Source organism: Acipenser ruthenus, chromosome 4 (genome assembly GCF_902713425.1).
Source record: "Acipenser ruthenus chromosome 4, fAciRut3.2 maternal haplotype, whole genome shotgun sequence".
Classification (NCBI taxonomy): Eukaryota; Metazoa; Chordata; class Actinopteri; order Acipenseriformes; family Acipenseridae; genus Acipenser; species Acipenser ruthenus.
In genome coordinates, this window is record NC_081192.1 from 75,749,964 (window position 1) to 75,774,963 (window position 25,000).

A 25,000-nucleotide genomic window follows, 5' to 3' on the forward strand; every position below is an offset into this window, starting at 1 on the left:
GACTGTTTGAGGTTGAAATGTCAGCAATATTGATCATGTATTACTTTAACATCATTAAAGTTAATAGTTGACTTAACGCGAAAGGAGATACAAATTGAGGCTCTGGGCAGCCGACATTTATTTTATTTAGTGCAGAGAACAAAAGTTTAATCACACAAAAAGGAATAGAAGTTATTTCTTAGAGCTTTATAATTGTGTTTATTATGTATGCAGTTTACCTTTTACACTTATGATTCCGCTGTACAAGATTTGCAATCACGTGAAAAAGCAAACAAAAAAAAAATACATCTATTAGTGGACTATGGTCATACTTGGTTTCTGTTTAATACAGAAGAGTATTGCACATGTGAGTGCAGATAAAGGGGGTTTCGGGAACCCCCACTTGCAGCAGACACTTTATTCTGATCACATCTTGCAGTTGAGCCTGCTGTGAAAATCGGCAAAAAAGTCAAACAGCGCAACCTAACTCTTTGATAGGCATTTTTGAAAAACATCAAAAAGAAAGGAAGGTGCAAAGAACTGGTCTTTAAAAAGCAAACAGAACAAGGACGGATCACCTGAGCATCCACATCTCATAAATCAGAAGGAGTCCCTGCAACCAACTTCAAGAACGCCAAGCTGGAAAGCTGCCTGATGCATTCAACTTTGACAAAATCAACCAACAAGAGAGAAATGCCATCAATCTGCAAAGCCCCCCATCCCCCCCCCATCCACCTTCCACACCAGGCACTGCACCAATTAACAGTCGTCATGTTTGCATTCATTAGGTACTTGATTGGTATTCCTTATTTTTAGGATCCAGGATAGTAATATCCAAAACACAAGTCAATCAACTTACGTATTGCCCATGTGCGGATCCCACATAGCGCTGTGCTATATGTCTCTGATTAAGGGTAGTGGGGTTAGAATATTATGAAATGTGTTAACTAGAACTATGTAAAAACCATGTGATAGGCATCATTACTAGGGCTAGTTTACACAATGTGGCAGTGAAACTGTTCATTTTTTACTGGATAAATCCTGTGCTTTATTTAGATCAAAAAATACAGCTGTGTACCAAAACTTACAAAAATAATAATAACACCTGAAAAATATAAACAGCAAAGAGATGTTTCATTTAGTAGAAGGTTAGTGGAAATGTGCACACTACAAAAAAACCCAATATGTATGCACGTAAAAAAATCCAATAATCTTACCTTGGCGCAACATATTTTCACTATTGAATGCGATTTTTAAAATGACACATTTCATTGCTTATAATTTGCAAAAAACACAGCCAAGAAATTGTTATCCCCTATCCAAGCTCATTTATTTTACTTTTCATGTTTAAAATAAATCTAAAAAAAAAAAACATTTAAACATTTTGACTCTCAGTTAAATCAGTGTCCAGCGATGCATGGATACATGCCGCGCTGGTTTTTGTTATCCGGCACCAAATTGCCACTCTTGGTTTCACTGACTGGAACGCAAGGCTTGTGCTGTTTATTTTATGCTTGTAAACATTTTCACAAGGATTCAGGCTGACATTTCATCAGCCACAGATCACCTGCCTGTTTCAGAGCTCCAGCTAGCTTTGATAGACAGAGGGATTCTATTATCATTTATTATTTTTTGCTTGTTTTTAATTAAAAAGATTGAGGGTGCCCTCTGGTGGCAGACAGAGATTACATCACTTGTACTTACAGGGGAGTCTGGGCTCACTCTGGATATTACAAGGGGCATCTTCTGATCCACTCCACCCTATATATAAAAAAAAGACCATTTTTTAAAACTTTTAAAAAAATGTAATGTTAAAAAGATTGATTTGTCCTGAGGTTAAAAACAAAGTGACAGTGAAATGTTTACTTTCTACTGAACAACCCCTGTAATGGAATTGTATTGAGAGAATAATAGAATACAGCAGCGTACCAACTGTAAAGACCATCAAAAGGGACTGGCCTGTATTGTCCAAAAAGCAAAAAAGTCACATGATCTCAATACGACAGTCATTTTAGGACATAGGTTAAAGTGAAGTATGCTGTTATATTTTGCCTGAGGAGTTTCAGTAACACAAAATTTTTGTAGTCAGATTTTAACATTTATACAAGCTTCCCTCAGGGGAAGGCTTAATCAACTGTATCTAAGCAGAGTTACTTGCTTATGTAGACTAAAATTTACCACCAGGATAAAGGCCTACAAATGCAAAAGCTCTCTTTTTGCAAGCCTGCTACACAGTAATAAATATATCAGTTAAACACACTGTAGTGCATACTGATACTGTGCTACTCTGCTAAACTCAATAAACATGCTCATCTGCTTGAGAAGGATCTTAGGCTGATGTGTTTCTGTGAGTGAGACAAGGAGAGTTCAAGTGAGTTAGAAGGTTTTCAACATACAGTGTATCCAATATTATATACAGTACAGTAGCTCTATATTCTCTCTACTCACCTTCACATTGAATCCAAACCGTCCTTCTGCATCCGGTGTTATCCGTAGCAGCAGCAGTTCCGCATCCAAGAGCTCATTCTGAAAAAAACAAACACAAAAAACACACAACTGACATATTAATCATGCGGCTGAGCCCATTAAACATCAGCATAGGCCTGTATTTTATCACAGCTGCAAAAAGCAATACTGTATAAAGTAGGACTACTTTTAATAGTAATTACAATTTAACACTAATGGCCACATTTAACATCTGCATTCAACAAGCTAGTTTTATTTAGCAGACACCTTTAACCAAGGCAACTTACAGAGACTAGGGTGTGTGAACTATGCATCAGCTGCAGAGTCACTTACAATTACGTCTCACCCGAAAGACGGAGCACAAGGAGGTTAAGTGACTTGCTCAGGGTCACACTGAGTGGCTGAGGTGGGATTTTCTTTAACCACTAGACCACACAGTGAATGTAAGGTTACACAGAACAAAAGTTACAAGAATGCTAATGTTAATTAATGAATATGGCTCGTCACTTGTGCTCACAACTAACAATGCCTCAGTAATTTCCAAACATTGAAGCCTGCAGAATGTTTCTCATGAATCTGTCCACGAATTAGAATTCTGTTTTATAATGGAATGGGGAAATAGTGGTTGTCTGTAACATTATATAGGTGTAATATATTGTTGGCATATGGTTACCATTAAAATAACATGTTCTGTGGCTGCATAACTTTGATGAGAGTGTGCCTCTTTTGCTGTGACAGGCATAGTGTCAGTGCAGGAGTAATTTATTCAAACTTCTTGGTGTCAGGGGCTCCCGAGTGGCACATCCGGTAAAGCGCTCCACGTGGAGTGCAGGATGTGCCCTACAGCCTTAGGTCGGGGATTAGGTCGGCCAGGGTGTCCTCGGCTTCACAGCACACCAATGACCCCTGTAGTCTGCCTGTACGACTGCGGGCTTGCCTGTAAGCTGCATTGTCCTCCGACAATGTAGCTCTGGGGTGGCCGCATGGTGGGCCTGCAGTGTGAAAAGAAGCGGTCGGCTGACGGCACAGGCGTTGGAGGACAGCGCGTGTTCGTCTTCGTCGCTCCCGAGTCAGTGCGGGGGTGGTAGCGGTGAGCTGAGCCTAAAAATAATTGGCCATTCCAAATTGAGAGAATTTGCAGGGGGGGGGGGGGGGGGGGGGACAACAAAAAAACCCACAAACACACACACCAACAATTGGCAACTACTAAATAAATAAATAAATAAATAAATAAATAAATAAATAATTCTTGGCGTCAACAAGGGGGGAACAAAACTATGCACCTAGTTCAGGTTTGCTGATAACTTGGAACCTTGTGAAAGCATGGTAAAGGTTCACTTCTTAATTATAAAAGAAAAGTTTATGAACATGGAATGTTCTATGGAATTTTGAGCAGCATTTAGGTATAGTATTTTAAGCTGCTTAGTCAGAACGTTCAATGTGTTTCTTTTGTCAATGACACTGAGTGCAAAACATTAGAAAATTCACGACTACTGAAAGCGAGGCATGCAAACATATTTCTTCAACCAAGAGGATCATAGAATAAAGTTGTGACCTGAACTTTAAAATCTGTTTTTTAAAAGCATGTAATATTTATCATCTGGAAATGGTAATACTACAGGATATACAAGGTCAAATTCAAGGCCACATTTTGTCCGAGGTATTCATTTAATGTAGCAAATATGACTTATGAATCTCAAATGGTCGGAGGGAGCAACAGGGATGCTTAATGAGCGATACATGCAAACAGGATTATACAGTATTGACAAACATTGTCACAGTAGTACTGGCAGTCTCCGTCGGTGTGGTTTGCTCGTGTTGTGTTATCATAGCTTGCCAGGAGCTGTTTATCAACCCCGTCAAGTGGGTGTGTCCCGGACAGTCTGTTCACCTGTGCCTGCGTCTCCACGCCATTGGGGGAAGGTGGCAGAGAATGGCCGTGGGATATGCGAGGGGAACTTGTGTCACTGCTTTCCAGTAGTTTCCTTGTTTAAAAACAAACAAACAAACAAACAAACAAACAAACAAACAAACAAAAAAAACCAAAACACAACACACAGTAAGTGATTCCAATCATAACCTGGGATTGCAGCCAATTTTAAAGATGCACTGGCAGAGGCAATAAAAAAAAAAAAAAAAAAACATTTTTCAACCATTTGCAATAACGAGCCCCTTATTGTTTTCTGTATTTTTTTGTTTCTTTTTTCCAGACTTTACAGGAGAGAAGATCAATTTTCCTTCCATGTATATATATTTTTTAAATGTTATAAATTGGCTTGTGATTAACTTGATATTGCTTGTGGAGGAGGGCTAATGGAGTGCGTCACAGCACGATATTACACACAGTAAATTGCGCATGCTTTTTTTTAAAAATGGAGTGGAGCTAATGCACAGGGCTGTGGGTGAAGCGAGGGGTTACTTCTATTAGTGGGTGGATACTTCACTGCTACAGCTAGCTGTTTAATTGGGAATGGGATACTGAACTTCACAAGCCTGGTACTTGCAGCAACAAGTCATGTAACCAATACCAATTCTAACCAGGAAAGCTTTTGCTATACAGTAGAACATCAAAGAGTTACTAACACCTTGGGACTGGAGGTTGTTCGTAACTCTGAAAATGAGTTTTCAATGATTTAATAAATGTGGACACCTGCTATCTGCACCCTTAATCTGGTGAATACAAGGATACAGCACAGTACTGCAATATTATTATGGCCTGAAAGGCTTTAAAACTGTAATATATACATTACAATTGAAATTGTAACTGAAGCAAAAACACAAATCTAAAATGGCCAGGAAAACATGGGTTAACATAGTGCTTGTTTTTATTTTAAATAAAATGCACGCAGCTAGCTTAGTCATTCACCTTCCTTTGGCTTTGGGAAAAATGATTATAATTTAAACTAACATGTTCCTAGTAAAATTGTCCGTACTTGCTTTGAAATCTGTCTTCTCCTTTGTAAAGATACATTTGTTGGTACAATTATTTTGCCTTCTTCATAACCAGCACACCACTTACAAGAGTGCCTATCTGGTTGCACTGTATACATGGTTGAGTGATTGCATTCTTCCGGATAAAAGTGGGGTGTTCGGTTGACCGGTCAGTTTGCAAGTTTGGTGTTTGTAACCAAGGCTCTACTGTAGTTTCTCTCCATCACTCATTTGTGGCCCGATTATCTTTCTCAACTTTCTTTACAGCATGTACTGTACACAGTTTATCTGCATCGTACCCATTGTACTTAAGTCACACTTAAGACGTTTCCCTATAACTAGAGAACTGTTTTACCAATTGTGATGAAATTTGCGGTTAGCACATTCTTAACACACGTTACTTAGAGTAGGTCACTGTGATTAACTTTGTGTTTACTGTTGTATCTGGGAATATGTACACAGTATTACATTTTGTTAAATATTGTATAATACAAACACTTACTTTGGCATTTCTGACTCTGGTGACCTGTTTAGGAGAAAGTGAAAAAAAGGAGAATTTAAAAGTCATTAGTCACATTTATAGTTATAGTTATGTTGTACTATATCAGGGGTGGCCAAACTTTCTAACCCTACAAGCCACACATCAAAATGTTCATATGGCAGAGAGCCACAAGACACATACTGCAAGGCATTAATTACATTTTAAATACTAGCATTGTTTTAAACATCTTTTTAATTGTCTCGAACATTATAACATAATCTTGCACTTACTCTGTGCAGTACAGTAGATATCTCTTGATGGCAGCAAAATACACAACAAGGGAGAATATTGCAGAGCCTTACAATTTGTGTCATTTTTATTGTACTGTAGATCTACAGTGTATTAAACATTAAATGCAAGACTATGGTGCTTTTCCATTATTTCTGTTTGTACTGTATGTATTATGCACTTCAAATAAAATAGTTACGACGCAAAACATGGTAACTGTCCTGATTTCACCAAAACCACCACATAAAGACACACTTTTGTAAGGATTCTTTTCAACAAGCTCTTCCCTTGAAGATGTGAATGCTCGGTTTAAAAAAAACAAAACAATGCACTGTATTTATTTTTAAAGGGATTACAGTATCTTCATGACGAGATGCAAAATATTTAAATTAAATATATTTTAGACCTGCAATATAGCATTTAAAACTAGCATTCTCTAGTCTAGCGCTAACACTGCAGTGTTATAAAAAATGATTTATTCATCTCAATAAGGACGTTTGTCACGATCAATATTCCATGCCATACAAAACTCGCTTGAGTCATTAAGTTACATCAGCTTCTTTACCGCATGCCGAAAGGAGCATCTGCTGATTGCTGAGGCGTGCTTTTAAAAGAGGCCAGTTTGTTTCTCCTTGAGTCTGATCCAGGAGGATATTCAGATGAAAATGTGTTGTGATTTGTTTCATAAACAGGTTTACCACCGTTTTCAGTGAAAGCAAACTCTTCCTCCCATTCTGGCTCAAAGCCTCATACTTTTGTTTATTACTTGTAGTGAGTTTGCTAAATGTGATTGTCTCCACGAAACGAGTACGCATTTAATTCAAATTGACTGCACATCTGGCTTTCACTCGAGGTAATCAAAATAATCAGTTGCTTTTCTGCAAGGTGAATCCGCCCCTAACCAACATGTCATCAGCAAGCGCATAAAGGCTCAGTGTGTTATTCTCTCATGTTGTTTCTTTTGTTTCGGCCTCCTCCTCCCCAGCCACCACCTTGCAGCGTGCCTCGTCCCAGGGGGAGGTGGCTCATAGCCACTTCCTATCTGCGGCACTGGGATGCATGATATCGTTCATGTTTTTCCAGCCGGCCTCGCGCAAGTAGCTGTCGAGCACCCACGGACAAGTCCTGAGAGCCCATCATAGACATCAGGCCCTGAGCGCCCATCACAGTCATCGGGCCCTGAGCGCCCATCACAGTCATCGGGCCCTGAGCGCCCATCACAGTCATCGGGCCCTGAGCGCCCATCACAGTCATCGGGCCCTGAGCGCCCATCACAGTTCATTAAATCATCTGCAATTGCAATCAATAAATCATTAATTCATTGCAGATTCTCTGTGCTGAAAACTACAATATGTTCCAGGGCAGTGGTTCCCAAACTCCAGGTGGTCCGCAATCAACTCCCAAAATTCGGTTATGCAGATCTAAGCAACACAGCAAAACAGCTCGTGATCGTGTAAACATGATAAAAAGCGCACTTTATTTCTTTGACATGCTGGGCCATCATAATTTGCAGTACAGCTTGTTAACACGTATCATTGGACAGGGGGGGGGGATTGAACTTCATTGTCTAGGCATTTAAAGGGTCGGAGACATTTTCAGCAGCGCAGAGAAACGAAAACTTGTTTACAGCTAATTTATAAATATCAAGAAACAAGTGGCTATAAGCAGATACTATTTCATGAACTAAATTGGTCAGGTACATTTTTTTTCTTCCTGATACTGATATGAATGGTAAAAAATATAACATGTACAATAGAATACCATAGGTGTTACCATGGCCAAGATTTGCCATGGTACAGTGTGGAGTACTATGGTACAATAGCATACCTTAAATACTATAACCATGGTAACAGTGGTATTCTGTTGTAACAAACGGTCTACGTCTACTTGAAGCAATTTTTATCCCCACCGTTAGCAAGACTGTTTGACAGCGAATAATATCAAAAGGGTTCTTGGTAAATAAAGACTTCACTGTACACTGCAAAATGATGCAAAAAATCTGTCATGTATTAAAGAATTTTCATAGTGTTAACACACAAACAATATGCAGAACAGCAGTATAACATTATAAACTGATAACTGTTAGGCTAATCCACAACAAAAACCTCACAAAAACAGTTATATTAATAATGCAGCGAGCAATGCGGTACACACATTTACTGTTTAAACTGCGCTTATGTCTTTTCCCATTACTATTATAAAGATTACATTGATTAGCAAAGTAAATAAAATAAATCCATATATTTTAATCATATAGAACAAAAAACAAACCAAAAAAAAACCAGTCCTCCAAATAAAAAGAACACGGCAGCTGAAGCATAAACTTCAATATCCCAAATGTGTTTAACAACCAATATTTGCTAAAATAGTGTTTACAGCAGTCGACTTATAAAGAACTTAACACAATTTTTTACTTCAATATTGACAAAACAACAAACTCTAGTTACATACAAACCAAAAACACTTTGCTGTGAGCTTTTCCCTACTTAGCTAGCTTACATTCAACCATGCTGCCAAAAACAGGAAACAGGAAGCCCCAGTGAGAGAGACGTGGAAACTTTTTAAAGGCGGCTCTTAAAAGGGGAAATTACACCCAATGGTCACGAATGCCATTAGCACTATACAATTAGAAATTACAAGTTTACTCTTTCTAGTTTATTTATTCAATTTGTGCCTGGCCAGGTATACTGTAATTCATTCAGCTACAAGTGGTACATATCTAGCACCACTTTGTGAGGCGAGTGCCATAGTCCCCCCCCCCCCCCCCCCCCCCCCCCAAATTGTGCGCCGCCCATGGGAACTCCCGGTCGGCAATGACATAACCTGGATTCGAAGGCTATAGGACGCATCCTGCACTCCAAGCAGAGCACCTTTACTGGATTCGCCACTCAGGAGCCCCCAAGATTAGCATTTATGAACTCAGCGGGCCTGAAAATCCCCACATGAATTTTTTTCTATCAAAATCTGAGACGGTCAGGCAACAAAATGCCCCTTTTCTGGTTGACTTGGCGTGGAATGACCCATCTGTACACATAACTGAACAAAAACAGTCACCATTTTCTTTACATCCGCTGTCTCTCCCATCTTGGCTAAACAATTCCTGAGTCAATCACACGGACACAGGCATGGCAAGTCAAACATCGCTGACAACTCTGCACATATTCCCATAACAATTCTTACAATAATTTACATGTGCCGAGAAGGATTTTAACTTTTTTTTTTTTAATTTGTAAATTTAAGAGAAAAATGACTGTGTATTTTTGTATTTTTTGTAATTAGAATATTATATTATTTATTTCCAAGGTTTCTTTCTCCAAAGAAATAGATTTAAAAAAAATTATAAAAATGCAAGAAACAGCAGGTTGAAAGCGAGTTTTTTTTCATTTACTTGTAATGTTCCAGCATTACCAGGTTGTTTTTAGTGTCAGAAAAATAATACAACTTGCCTGTACTACAATAAAAACCTTCATAATACTAAAGTCTGTAATAAAATCAAAATATAGATTTTGCTTTTCATACACCTATTGATAAGCACAATAAACACAATGTAGGTTGTGCATAGTTATCAAATTCCCAAGACTATTACCTGAAGCCTCAATGCAAGTCAGTCCATAAAATGATTTGCTATGGAAAATAACAGCATAAAGTGCAATACTCTTAAAAGAAGTTCAGAAAGCAATTTATCTAAATTAAATAATGATGCAAAGCTTTTGGCAAGAAAAATGAAGACAGCACACCATGACAATCTTAAATATAATTTTCTTTGATAATTCGAGAATGGTGAATTAAACTGGGTAGACAATGAACTCGCTGTCAGAGTCGAAGATTATTTGTCTCGCTTGCTTGTTTGGTGCTCCCGTTGGTGGAGGAGGATTATAAATCTTCACAGAGACAGATTTGTTAAAAGTGCCTAAAAACCACAAACTGTGGGTGTTGTCGAATGATTGAAAAAGAGACATTTTGTGTTTGAAAGTGGTCTTGGGGTGCACACGAGTCAAATATGGGTCAAAGGTCAAGTATACTCTTCTAGAGGAGTATGCCATTTTGACGTCACTACTGCGGTATTATTCCTTTTTTTTGATTGGCTCAGGATGCAAATATAGCCTTCATCCATATATATATATTTCATATTTGTATTGCCAAGCAACGCGCAGATAAACTTTTTTGTGTTTGGCCCTATTGTAGATCTGAATGGTGGTGGATCTAAATGCTACTACTGTTTAAAGCATTACATTAGGGCCTTGTGTACCAAGGTGCTCTAAGAGACCATGCGTGAGTCTATCTAGTGTATTTATGTAAAAGTATTTTAAATGCCAGGGAAGGCTTATTTGAATTTGTTAGAACATGGCAGTACTTAAATCTGCCATTGTGTAGATCAATAAAATAGAGCCCAATATCAGTATTGTCATGTAATGAATTAATCTTTTGAGAACCACTCAAAGGTCATAGTCTCAGTTCTCTTTAATGGTTTCATGACAAGCTACACCCTTGTGACTGTGCTCTGCTCTACCTTTGAATTTTAAGCATGCCAAATAAAATGTAATCTATCTATATAATGTTAAAAATACTCTCTGCAATAATGCCTGTAATTTCGCCCCTGCCTGAGTCAATGCCCACCCCCACACTTCTGCCTTAACGACAACTGTACGCCCCCTGGGCGTTGACGTGGCAGAATCCGGTAATTAAAATGACATTTGAAGCTACTTTCTTTTTAATATTTTTAGTCATGACTCATCATACTTTTACATAGTCAAAACAACCGGGGAGTTTTTGATCGAAAGCAGATCGCAGTTTCTACTCGTCTCCATGGTTTCACTGTGCATGATCAAGGTAAGGATTTATTTTATAATAAATCTGCTGAGAGAGGTCCAAGACGTATCTATTGTCATTTGAGAATTAAATAAACAGGGTTTTGCAGTGCCTTGATAAGATCTTACAATATGGATATACTATTTGCAGTCATGGTTGTCGCTGGGAAATGGGGTGTTTTTTTATCTGGTATGCATTATGATAGAGTATTTACGTAGAAAAGTAAGGTCAGAAATTAATTCCCCTGCCTCCCATTAAAGAAACCAATTTAAAATAATCCTGGGAAATAGGAGAAACACTTATTTTGAGAACCTCAAAACTAAAAAAGTGCTAGTTAAAAAAAACACAAAAAAACAATTAATCAGTCAGAAATAAACACTAAAGTTTCATTTAAGATGCTCACAAAGGCCACACATTCAAACAAATAAGAGATTATTATTTGACACAAGACATATTAATTCATGCCTTGTAAAACCATAATTTTTAGAATACAACCTGAACCCTTATACAAATACTCGGCGTAATTCTGTGCACAGTATACTTGGGTAATAAGATTCCAATATGTGTAGTACATTTGGGTGTTTTTAGATGCAAATTACACACAGGATGGTTATATCAAAAAAATCGACTGTATTACCCCATCAAACACTGCACTATACAATTACTGCGCATCTTGCATATACTGTAACATACAACCTGTAAATAAGACATTCTCTCAATTTGTATAAGGGTTATATTCTGATTTATGCTATGGATGTTGCTGAACAACAAATACAATTAATTTCTGTAAATTAAACTTCCTGCTTTGTATGTATTGAAAGATCAATACTTACTTAAAAAGGTTGGTCTGCCCTGAGACCTTGCAGTACCTCTTTCAGACGTCTTAAAACACCAGATGCAGTAATGCTGTCACTATCCAGGCCTAGTTAAACTTAGACGGGCCTCCTGGCTTCCCCCAGGTCAATCTAACATATTCATTTCAACAAATAAGTAAAATGACCAACTATTTATTCAAAATTGATGTTCAATCTTCCTACACACACACACACACACACACACCTGGACACATGCTGTAGGATATATTGTTTAAGGACCCATCAGAAAAGCCAGCGAACCACGTCCCCCATCAATATAGCTCCTGTTGGTAACAAAAGTAGGCTTGCCAGGTTTGTCTTCTATGCTTAACTGGGCACAACACAAAAAGCACAAAAAAAAAGAAAGAAGAAAAAAAAAAGGGGGGGGGGGGGGGTACAGAGACGGTACAGTGCACTAGGTACAACACAGGTGGATTTGCAATAATTTTCCTTGCCAGACCCTTCTCTCAATGCTATGGGCGGCTTAGAAGAAAGTCGTTTCTGGTTTCGTTATACCGTACTTGAGTTGGCACCGTCTCAAAGGCTTAAAATAGGTCTCAGTTAATGCTAAATAATAATAATAATAATAAATAATATTAATAAGAAATACAAGCCCTTCGAAAAGCTTAACACCACAATAGAGCATTTCAGATTTTTTTTAATGCTCTTACCTTAACTTTAGAGGAAACATCTGTGAAATAAGAATATTTTTTCAGGGCATTCAACAAGAAACTGCAGTCATTCACAAACTGAAGAGCACAGCCAAAAAGACCTTAACCCAGATCAGTAAGAGAGAGAGCTATTTGTGCAAAGGCAACAGCCTGATTGTCCTGGGAAAAAAAGGCTTTTTACTGTAGGTCAATTTGATTGCTACTCACACAACCCAGAAGTGGGTTTCCAGAAAGACAACCGCTCCATCACAATATTCCTCCTATAAAACTACTAAATTTACAGGCATAAACCTATTTTCTCCTACCAGCCACTCACTTTGTTTCAATGGTACATTTCTGCTGAATGCTTTAGGAGTGTGTTGCTATTTCAAGGTCTGAACATTTGGGATATTAATGTTTAATAATGGGTCTTTACTGTAAGGCTTATCATCTGAATGACTAAGGGATTCCATTTTCTCCAAACATAAATCAAAAAGCAGAAAATCCACTGGGGCAAGGGCAATTCTTCAATGGCCTTCCATAACAGCTTGTTCCACATTACCACATATTTGTAATTTGTAATGTTTTATTACTGCCTGCGGCTAGCAGCTATCCCAGGGAACCCTTGGAGATTAGTTATAATAGGTTACTTCCATTGATGAACAAGAAACTGCTTTCTCTCATATTTAAGTAATTTTAATTGTGGCAAAATTCTGTGGTTCAGAAAAATTAACATGTTAACTTTTTTTGCATGTTTAAAGCAGAGAAACTTTGTACCGAATTTTGGAAAGAACAAATGATTTATAGAATGACTGGGGTGGCGATTTTATTCCCTGGGTATCCCTCATTTTTATACAGATATGCAAAATATTTTGTATACAAGTTTATTCTTTTGTGTATTTCAACACTGTACCAGCCATTGTCATTTTAAAATGTTGCCTCCAATTTGAATGAAAACATTTTCAACCATGGTCTGTCCAATTATTATGAGACACTAGCCTCTATTCAGTGTTGGTCCTAAAATTCCTTACTAAGGATTGTTTTCAGACAGTTCTCTGACTTTTCGATTCATCAAAGCTTTAAAAACTTATGTTTGACTGCCACGTGACATCGCTTCTTTCAAAAAATATCAGAAAAATCTACCACACTACAGTCAGCACTCACATATCTGACCCTATAAAATGTTTACTTCAGTGACGGTCAAAACAAATGTGACGCATATCTGATTATTTCATTTTGGCCCATTCCACCCTTGTTCCACCCTTGTCCATTTTTCAGGGAAAACAAAAAAGATGCAAGATCAAAAATACTGTGTTTTTAAATAAGTAGGCTTCCATTTAGATGTACTATAGTTGGTTTTGTTGGTATAGTATTCTATTTTCAATAGAAGTAGTATTTTAATTCAGAACAATAGGATTCTGAAAATATCACTTGCCAAAAGAGATGACTATGGACACGTGGACTAATACAGTACATACTTTTAAATCTGGTATGTATTGTAGCAGTATGTAAAATTTCCCATTAACAACACAATAGCAAAATGAAATCTAAATGTTACCCAAGCACAGAACTGAAAGGCAATGCAATTTAGCAAAAGATAAAAAAAAAACAAAACACCAGTTTCCAGAATTAACAGTATCCAAGTCAGTATTCAAAACTGCAGAATATAGAGCTCGATAAGACCCTAATGTCACAGATCACTTGCAAAATAAAAAAGCACAAAAACAACTAACGATCACAGATAAAGCTGTTTAATGATTAACTTTTACATTACCCTAGCTTGTCTCGTTCACTTTGTTTTTGCTGCATTTTTGTCATGTGAAATTGGAGGAAGCGCTGTGTAACTGCACAATAAAAAGACAAACTGATTTGGCATGCAAGGAAGAAAAAGAAAACAAAAAAAAAACGGGCTGTGACGGATAAACAAGTACATTGTAACATTGACGAGATGGGCTTTGTAATCAGAAAACTGGTGACGGAGTCGGAAATCATGTCTGATGGGCAAGTGCATTAATTTGTTACACACATATAAAAATATAATGGGGATTGATTTTACTCTTAACACAAAGGCGATTGCTGATTGTAGTTATGTCAACATATGTAACCACAGTCCAAATGGTATTTTTTTTCTAAGCAAAATAACGAGTAGCATTAATATAGGCCAAAACAATTCCATATTTTGTATCGCATGTTTGGCATGAACAGTAAATTAACAGTTATCCATATGTTGCATCAATGACCCAAACAAAATAGATGATAACATGCTGGTATTGTTTTTATTTTTATTTTGTTTTATTGGGAAAAAAGTAACTAAACAGGAGATTCAATATATTTAATTATGAATGGATCGCTTGTATAGGCTTGCATGAATAACCCGCTCAGTCATCCGTAGCGATAGAATTCTTTCACTTTTTTACTAAGAGTAGTATGAAACTTGGCCAAAACAACTGCATCTATAGATTTGAATATTTGCAAAAAAGTTATAAAAGTATGGTAACATTTAGATTTGTTATCACTGTGCACCAACTGCAGATACCAAGGAAAATGTTTTTTTGGTTTTGTAGTTTGTCAAATCAACAAATTAATTTTAAAAATGCAATATGTTTGTTAATACAGTACTTGCATAACCCTGAAAGAAACAAATCTGAAACAGAAATCTTCTTGTTAAGGATACAGCCCACTAAAATTCCTAAAAGCTTGCTGGAGCGCTGGAAAAAAAGTTTTACACTACAATAACCGCGGTATACGGTGACATGCCCATGGCACCAGGGAAATTTTACATGGAACCCACTGGACATCAAGGGGAACGAGAAGTACACAAACTTGACTTGGATGCACTGCACTAATTGTAAGGTTATAAATTTACCTTTTTTGCAGGAAGCAGTTATGTTTCCCTTTCAGTCTATTTATTGAACTGCAGTGACTTTCTTTCACTTGACAAATTTTGGCAATGCTCCCACTCAGTCGGGTTACTTGATGTTGTAGCTCTACTGTACTAGGATTTTGGGAACGTGTCATCAAATTGGATTCAAGGTACCTTCTTGAGAAATCTGTTCCCAACTCCTCTATACATTCTGCATATAAACCAGTTTTGCGCTGGAATTGGGGGTCTTTAATCAGAAGTATCACTGTATAATTTTCTTCTTTTTCAAAACAAGCAATAGAAAAAGGATCGATTTCTTGTACATGCAAATGTAGCAAGTACCAACACAACCCCAAACAGTGTACACAGGCGGGAAAGACAGGCAGACAGGCGGTGTGTGACTCACTTTCTGCAGGGGCTGTGGTTCCAGGAGGACTCTGTATCGCTGTCCTTGGAGCTGGGCGACTCCTTGTAGGTGTAGAACACGTCCTCTGTCTCGGTGATGTAGGTCATCTCGCTTTCCAAGTTGTCCATGGAGGAGTGCCGTGGCTTCCTGATATTGTGGCGCAATCGAGGGCTCCGCCTGCAGGAAATTAAACACATAACAGACGACCAGCCAACCAAACAGCCACAGCCACATGGGTAAAACAAATGTCATGACATAGAGCTCCTTTTATTTCACTGTGTGATTTACATATCAAACAAAACGTGAAATATTAAATGAAAAAAAGAAGTGAATTAATGAACCCTTGCTCAGGAAAATAATGATTGTACAATTAACTGTCAACATGGCCTCATGGTGAATTAAACAAAATTAGAGAGTTATCAAATGGTAAAATATTTTTTTCCAAGGATGTGCCTAGACCAGAATACCATTTTTCACAACAAATTTCAAGGATTACTGTCAATTTAAAGTTTTTTATTATTATTACTTTTAGATGTTTATGGATGCATTTATTTCTAGGCATCCTCAAACATACAACCTATTTAGCACTTGAAATCTAGACTGAAACGCAGAGTTTCTGAACTAAGCGCACCATGTTTGAGTAAAATCTTGAGGAAGACTCCCCTTTGTGTTTACTTCTAGATTTGTGTGTAATTATTTGTGCTTCTGTTTCTTACCAGTTTGGCGTCATAGGCGGCGAGCGTGAAGGAAGGCTTTTGGTCTCTAGATGCTCCACTGACAAGGATTTTCTCAATACTGGGTTCCAGACCATCCCACCGATGACTTTCCGGCAAAACTGACTGTTTATAGACCTGCATAGGTTCAATTAAGAGGAGTTGCTGACCACTCTGATTCCCACAACAATGCTGCACACAACAGCCTGTTCAAGATTACACCAGTACACAGAGGAAACTCATTGCAGTATATGAATGAAAGTAAGGTAAGACCATTAAAAGTAGACAAAGCAGACGGCACTAGCCAAGGAGTTTCTCTCTTTGAATTAGTTTCTTATAGTTTTACCTAAATTCTAAGTGAGCATTTTGAATGAAAGTATGACCAAGATGGCAGAGAGGAATATTAACATTACTGTCTTCAGAGTCCTGCTTTTTGTATACAGATTTGCACTTGAGGAACTCAGAACTCGGATCAATATGATGATAACTGAGGAAGCTCTCTGTACAGAATCCAAGGTTTAACAAAGTACAGGAAAACATGGAAAATGCACTGCCCTTTTATTTGACACAGACAGTATATAGAATATAGTATAGGGTGCTGTAGGATACAAGCGGATATCAACTCCAGGAGAGGTCAGAGCATCCTTGAGTGGGATGAAGCTGCACTTGTATGTTACACCGCACCCTACGATGATGTTTCTCATATATATATATATATATTATATATATATATATATATATATATATATATATACACACACACACACACACACACACACACACACACACACACACACACACAGTGCCTTGCAAAAGTATTCAGACCCCTGACCAATACTCTCATATTACTGAATTACAAGTGGTACATTGAAATTTCGTTCTGTTTGATATTTTATTTTAAAACACTGAAACTCAAAATCAATTATTGTAAGGTGACATTGGTTTTATGTTGGGAAATATTTAAGAAAAATAAAAAACTGAAATATCTTGCTTGCATAAGTATCATTGGTCAGGCTGTGAATCTGAAGGAAAATGAAGACCAAAGAGCATTCTACAGAAGTTAGAGATAAAGTAATACAAATGCATAGATTAGGGAAAGGGTACAAAATAATATCCAAGTGTTTGGATATCCCAGTGAGCACAGTTGGATCAATAATCAGGAAGTGGAAGCTGCATCACACCAACCAGGCACTGCCAATAAAAGGCTGTCCCTCAAAACTCAGCGCTCAAACAAGAAGACTTGTGAGAGAAGCCACAGAGAGGCCAACAATCACTTTGAAGGAGCTACAGAGTTCAGTGGCTGGGAGTGGAGTAATGGTGCACCAGTCAACCATATCAAGAGCTCTGCATAACACTGGCCTGTATGGGGGGGTGGCAAGAAAGAAGCCGTTACTCAAAAAGCACCACCTGAAAGCACGTCTGGAGTTTGCCAGAAAGCATGAGAGTGACCCAGCTGCGATATGGGAAAAGGTTTTGTGGTCAGATGAGACCAAGATAGAGCTTTTTGGCCAAAACTCAAAGCACTATGTGTGGAGCAAACCTAACACTGCCCATGCCTCAAGACACACCATCCCTACAGTGAAGTATGGTGGTGGCAGCATCATGCTGTGGGGATGCTTCTCATCAGCAGGGACTGGGCATCTTGTTAAAATTGAAGGAAGAATGGATGGAGCAAAATACAGGGAAATACTGCAAGAGAACCTGCTTCAGTCCGCTAAAAAACTGAAGCTTGGGAGGAAATTCACCTTTCAGCAGGACAATGATCCCAAGCACAAGGCCAAAGCAACATTGGAGTGGCCCAAGAACAAAAAGGTGAATGTCGTACAGTGGCCCAGTCAAAGTCCTGATCTCAATCCCATTGAGAATCTGTGGTACTATTTGAAAATTGCGGTCCACAAGCGTTGTCCAACCAACCTGAACAACCTGGAGCAAGTGTGCCAAGAAGAATGGGCCAAAATCACTCAGACACTGTGTGCAAAGCTGGTACATGCTTACCCCAAAAGACTTAAAGCTGTTATTGCAGCGAAAGGTGGCTCTATCAAATATTAATGTGTGGGGGTTGAATACTTATACAAGCAAGATATTTCAGTTTTTTTATTTTTCTTAAAAATATTTCCCAACATAAAACCAATGTCACCTTAAAATAATTGATTTTGAGTTTCAGTGTTTTAAAATAAAATATCAAACAGAACGAAATTTCAATGTACCATTTGTAATTCAGTAATATGAGAGAATTGGTCAGGGGTCTGAATACTTTTGCAAGGCACTGTATATATATTGTATCTTGTTATCACAATGATTTTCAAATGTGGTGTGATAAACATCTTACTTTGCTGGATTCTTGTAGCCCAGGGTCCAGTTGTGGGACAGCAGCTTTTTGTCCTGAGGTAGTGATCTCTTGGCCTGAAAGAAGGTGTGATGCTCCACACAGGATTTCCACAGGTTTTTGCACGCCCTGTAGTTCAACATACTGAAGGCCACGTTATGTTCTCGGGTTTCACCCTACCAATGCAAGAAGAGACAGTTTTACAATATTACTATATCGTATATAAAAGAGTGTAGTTAAATCCCTTCAACGCCGAGTTGCTGATACTGGCTGGAGGCCCAACTGGGGGTGCTGTAGAGGCCTTTGGGATTCCATGGGGTTAGGGATGTTTGACAACACCATCACGCTTCAGCAACCCCTAGTGGTCAGGCACTCAACAAGGCCACTGACGAGCCAGGCTGGGCCTCACCAGTGGCTGAAAAAAGAAGCGAATAGCGCAACAGCCAGGAACATGGATTGTCTTGGAAGCTAAAATGTGGGGCAAAACTGAGAGGAAAAAAGACTTAACCAATAAAACATGTGCAATTAAGCATTGTCCATATAATTATTTATATACAGTGAATACAAAAAATATACATTTAAAAAAAACATCCTCATTTCGAGACACTGATTATAGTAACTGGCATTTAAAAAAAAAAAAAAAAAAAGGACTGTCAAAACAGATAGACAATATCAAATAACATCTGTACTTAATAAATAACTATTAGAATATAACTTATTTTATGGCTGGTGTTAATTCTGAATACAATTCTAAACTAAGAATCATAGAGCTATATTATTCACATTTGCAGTAAAACACTGTATATAGGTCATAGAATTAGTATTAAAATTCCCAGGGCTACAATGCATTTGTCGTCAACTAGATGACACTGCAATCTTACAAAATGCACTTGGACAACACAGCGTATGCATTAGCCAATCCGAGTGGCTGCTGCTGCGTCTGCTGTTCTTTGGAATGCTTAAAAGGTGCCTCAAGCATTTTTATAAAATCATAAAAGTATGTATTTTGCAAGTCAAGAGAATGACTGTGTTGCATGTGTACAGTACTGTATGTACCACGAAACAAGAAAAGCACACTCTTAGGAAACTACGTGGGTTCTAATTGAGTTCAAAATGCAATGGGTGGGAAATTTCTCTTCTTTGAACTGTATGGCCCTAAAGCCCCAGTCATTTAATTTAAAACTACCATTCTGTTGGTATGTGCGACGGGTAACAGCCAGGAGTCAACTCAGTACGATACAGGTTAGACTGCATTCCGTTCAGACTGTTTGTTGCAAAACACCTCACTTGGAAACGGATACATTTCTTCTCATGTACCGGAGGAAACCTGCAGACTGAGTAAAACAAAAAACATTACTTACATGTTTCTGTCTTAGCTGAATAAAGAACCGTTTCCTTTTAAAGGAAATCTTCATGATATTGACCCTAGACATAAACAAACAGTAAGATCTGGTTAACGACAAACATAAGTGGACATACACCAAGTGACGTGTTTGTGTTGCAGACACCACATCACAGGAACTCCGGTTTAGTCTACTGAAAATAATAACAATAAAAACCACCATGATAACAATATTAGTATAATTATTATAGTTCATATTATAGTAGTGACTAGACATCTTGAATAACTATCTGAAACTGTATGGCTCAGTATAGTGGTTTCTTTTATTATTTTTTTTTTTTTTTAAAGAACTTGTCAATTTGGTTTTTAACATTCTGCAAATAATCGCATTTAACAATGTATAATGGTTTTCATTGAGTGCTGTTAAAATATATAGAAACATTTAACTAACAAACTGAGATCCACTGTCTACAAAACTATGCTTTTTTACTGGCTTTTTATGAAACTTGATCATAAAAGGGACATTGATGTGCTACTGAAAATAATGTACTGTACTTTATTACAATTACTGCTGATTTCAGGAGGGCAATACAAACTAAATCCATTGACTGGGTTACATTATACCAGAGAAAAACTTGAAACTGACCAAAACTTCCCAGAGGAGTACCCATCTATTACCAGAAATGGCATAATGCACCGTCACAATTCAGGGATTTACAGTTTCCATACCATCTCCTTTAAATATCCAACTACAAAACCAGATCATTCAGGATCCTCTGCTAATTTCTACTAAATGTGTGTGTGTGTGTGTGCGCGCGCATGTGTGTGTGCGCGCATGTGTGTAATGTTACTGCATCAACCCTAATTATAAAAGCTTGATAGGCTGCAAGTTAATTTGTAGTTTGATCAGACAGGAATCACAGGCTCAAGCTCAATCCTGAGGGGTGTTGTCTCAAAAGTGATATTTTTCAGCACCAATTAATGCGATTTCTTGCAACTAATTTATACATCTTAATAAGTACCTTTCCATTCACTGAATACGCTACAATATAGAGAGGCAGGAGTGCAATTAAGCAGAAGACACTGCCTGTCTTCGTTTCCACGTGGTTTCCCTTGCTATTGCACTTTTTATCCGTGGTGACTGGGGTTATAGTACTGTACCGGAGGATTTCAAGTATTTTTAATTGATTGCCTTCTCACTACCAACACAATATTGTCTAAACAACATTGCCTAAAGGTTGAAGAAAAGTAATTGAGTCCATAGCCTAAACCATTCCCCCCCTCTCCAAATTACATGAGTGTTCAAGAAGAATGTACTTGTGTTTCAGGGACTACAGAATTAGTCTAGTGGTTTCAGGCTGGTGCCTTTGTCAGTTTTGATTCTATTATTTAAATTGCGATAGAGCGGATTACTAAAGCTTGTAAATATCAAGTCTTACTGACAGAAGAACAAACCACATGAGTCATTTCCAAAACCACAAGCCTGGAATTGCCTTACCAGGAGTAGAAGCTTGTGCAAATCATATTTCGAAAGACAGCGAGACCCCCAGAGGCTATTCCTATGAGCAGCTCTGCATTGTTAGGATCCTGAAATAGAAAAGGAACATGTGCAAAGGTGTCTTATTAGAGCAACATCATCTAGAACGTGAAGGCATGGCATTACAGAGATGGTCTTTATGTCACGCATTTCTAGCCAAAGAATCATCCTGTGACGCAGAGGGAGATGCCATTCACCTGGGTCTGCTTGATTAAAAAGTGAAACTGAATTCCAAACCTGATACAGTTTTTGTGAACAAAAACAAAGCGCCCGCAGTTGCATAATCTAAGATCATGTTAGATCGAACGGTTTGTAAACATGAAGTAAAATGCAAATGTGAGAAGAAATACTGTATATATGATTGTCACAAAAGGATGGCTTGAGTGGCATGTGGGGACGTCACAGACCAGGAAGCGTACAGGGTTAAAAACGGCCGCAGACATATATTAAATAATAAATCAAAAAACACTTTTACACAACACAAAGAAAAGAGCACATGGGCCAAAACAAAACACACAAATAACTGTACATTTTAAAAAAAACAAGTACCTTTCAATCTTTTAATCCGGTAGCATTCACTCTTGCTCTCAACTCCTCTAAACTCTCCTCCTAATGAGCCTGGAGTAGGTCTTTTATATTCTGTGTGTGGCTGGAGCTTTAATTGCCCATTAAACAATTACCAGCTACACTTTATAAGACTGGCTTTCGCCGGTCTCAAATAATACATACGGACGGTTCCCATCCGCCCGCACACAAACACATATAATAATAATAATAATAATAATAATAATAATAATAATAATAATAAATACATAAGGGGTGAGCACCCCGTCACAATGATAATCTGCAAGTGAAAAGATGACTTTCTATTGAACACCACCTGTAATGGAATTTTGTTGAATCATAGAATATAGCCAGTAAAGACAGTGAAAGAGAGTAGTCTGTATCACCTGTAATGCACATTCCTTTAAAAGAATCATAGAATGGAACTGTGGACCAACTATACAAATGGAGTTAATGTTACAACAGTTATTGTCAATTCTGGGGTTCTCGCTGGTAATGAATCTTAAGTAAGAATTAAGCAATACATCAATTGCACCAAATATTACATGTTACAATGGTTCTCAATATTGTTCTGGGACAGTAGTGGATTTTTATTAGTATTGTAGTCTGATTTACTCATTATATATATATATATATATATATATATATATATATATATATATATATATATATATATATATATATATATATATATATATATAGCCACTGAGGCAGTGTGCACTGTCAAGCAATGCAGATTTAAAATATTTGGAACCTGCTTTAAACAAAAAAAAAAACTTGGACTAATCAGGGAGACAAATTTAATTGGACAAATCACTTCTATATGGAAAATGTCATTTGTAGCTACATTAGAACATATTGTTTGTATTATAAAAATATCATTGAACTGAGATATGCAGTATCAGTTCCAAAAGGTATATAGGGGAAGGAGGAATGTATGAGGAAATGTATTATGTCACTTTCCTACATAATGCTGTTCCCACTGTGAAGCCATTGTTAAGAGACCTCAGGGGAGCTGCCCCTTTGGGTGGTGCAGAGCTGATGTGTAACAAGTTTCCTATTCTCAATTCCAAGTACTTTGACAGCCCCTGTTACAGTATGTGCAGGCTTGCAATTGCATACACAAAATCAGACTCTGTGATCTTTATTCAAAGGGGCACAATTAAAAGCCTGGAAAAAGCGAAGGCAGATAATGAGTGATCCTATGTGGGAAGGAGTTTCAGACATTAAGAAACATCTAGGGTTGGTAATATACATTAAGGAGAGACAGGCAAGCCAAAACGCCTTTTTTGTTAAGTAACAAGTGATTATAGAATTCTTTTTTTTTTTTTTTTTTTTTTTTTAAATCTAAAAGCCTTAGGTGTGAAATTCCCAAAATAATATTTTAATTATTCTAATGTTATATTCTTTAAACATTAAAATATATTTGTTGCAACAAGTGAGATTTTCAGATTTCCTTGTAATCCACCTCCATGCAGGAGAATCTGTGCTTTGCTGTAGTGACCCCTGCTGAAGGATGATGGACTTGCACAGCTGCTCCAAGCAGCTGTCAATCATTATTTCTACATTATGGACAGTATTAAATGATATGCAACATCTTTAAAATGTATTTATTAAATGATAATTTATTGAAATTCAATATAGTATAATTTTATTAAATGTGTATGTCCCGATAGGCACAGCTTATAATAGAGCTAATATTCTGCATAAAGCTTCAGGTCAGAAAAAGAACAAAGAACAAACATGCAGTGACAACACATGGCACTGTAATATCGGTCCATCAGTACTTTAAAACCTAATTTTACTTCATCCCTAGACCTACTGTAAGAGAAAACCAGTCTACAATATAACACTAGGGTAAGTGTTAAAAATCTAACCAACTCGTTTAAAAATCAATGTTCCTTACCGTTTGTAACCTTGTTACCTTTTATACTACTCTCTTTATAATTGTGCAGTTGAACTTTAAGATTGTTTAATACATTTGTATTTCCTGGATAAAGAGAGAGACTCCATTGTGCTTTTTTGAATTAATACACCATTAGGCTAGCTTGCATGTGAACTTGAAAAAATGAAACAAAAAAAAAAAAAAAAAAAGAAAAAAAACACTTACTCTAGCACTGTGCAATTCTACACCGTAGAACTCCATGGTTCTGGCAATATTCAAATAGCAAAGCTCTGCTTCTGATTGTTTGAGGCCTCTGAAAAAAAGAAATCAAATCAAGAAAGAAATGCATTCCTGTACATCACATTGCTGCTGTTTCTTTAATGATCTACCTAAAAAATACAGATATAATACAACCCAGTTAACTTTAAATATGTAACAAAGAGCAACACAGTTATTTGAATAACAGAGATTGACTCTGAAATGTGCACTTTGTGCCAGAAGAACACAGCACCCAAGACAGGTTAGCAAGGAGATGTTCAGAAGAACACCCCATCCAAGACAGGTTACCAAGGAGATGTTCAGAAGAACACCCCATCCAAGACAGGTTAGCAAGGAGATGTTCAGAAGAACACCCCATCCAAGACAGGTTACCAAGGAGATGTTCAGAAGAACACCCCATCCAAGACAGGTTACCAAGGAGATGTTCAGACAACAAGTGTCTGGATAATCGAAGATCACATAAAAAAGTTTTTTCATTTTTAAATGAATGTGTACAGGTAGGACCCCTTTATTGCAACACCTCAACTTTTAGGAAACATTTTTAACATATCACCTGTGCTGGTCATGCAGTGATCCCACTCTGGTAAGAAAGTCTTCACCCTGATCAGGTATAAAATGGAATTCAGA

General features: G+C 37.5%; 1 protein-coding gene across 7 annotated transcripts in view; it reads right to left on the reverse strand.

The window, feature by feature from the left end:
* The window catches only part of LOC117400475 (tyrosine-protein phosphatase non-receptor type 3-like), a 141,159-nt gene that overhangs the window by 33,575 nt on the left and 82,584 nt on the right, over positions 1-25,000 (reverse strand). For 6 of the 7 annotated variants that reach the window (XM_034000509.3, XM_059022795.1, XM_059022794.1 and 3 more), the window contains exons 8-18: positions 24,927-25,000; positions 24,320-24,407; positions 21,607-21,695; positions 20,128-20,191; positions 18,770-18,942; positions 16,444-16,578; positions 15,728-15,904; positions 5,879-5,902; positions 4,217-4,430; positions 2,428-2,505; positions 1,684-1,740 (exon numbers count right to left, since the gene is read on the reverse strand). The exon at positions 24,927-25,000 is cut by the window's right edge and continues 47 nt beyond it. In XM_034000509.3, the coding sequence (XP_033856400.1) occupies positions 1,684-1,740; positions 2,428-2,505; positions 4,217-4,430; positions 5,879-5,902; positions 15,728-15,904; positions 16,444-16,578; positions 18,770-18,942; positions 20,128-20,191; positions 21,607-21,695; positions 24,320-24,407; positions 24,927-25,000 (1,173 nt within the window). The remainder of the gene's footprint in view (positions 1-1,683; positions 1,741-2,427; positions 2,506-4,216; positions 4,431-5,878; positions 5,903-15,727; positions 15,905-16,443; positions 16,579-18,769; positions 18,943-20,127; positions 20,192-21,606; positions 21,696-24,319; positions 24,408-24,926) is intronic. The other variant, XM_059022798.1, reaches the window with a different exon arrangement.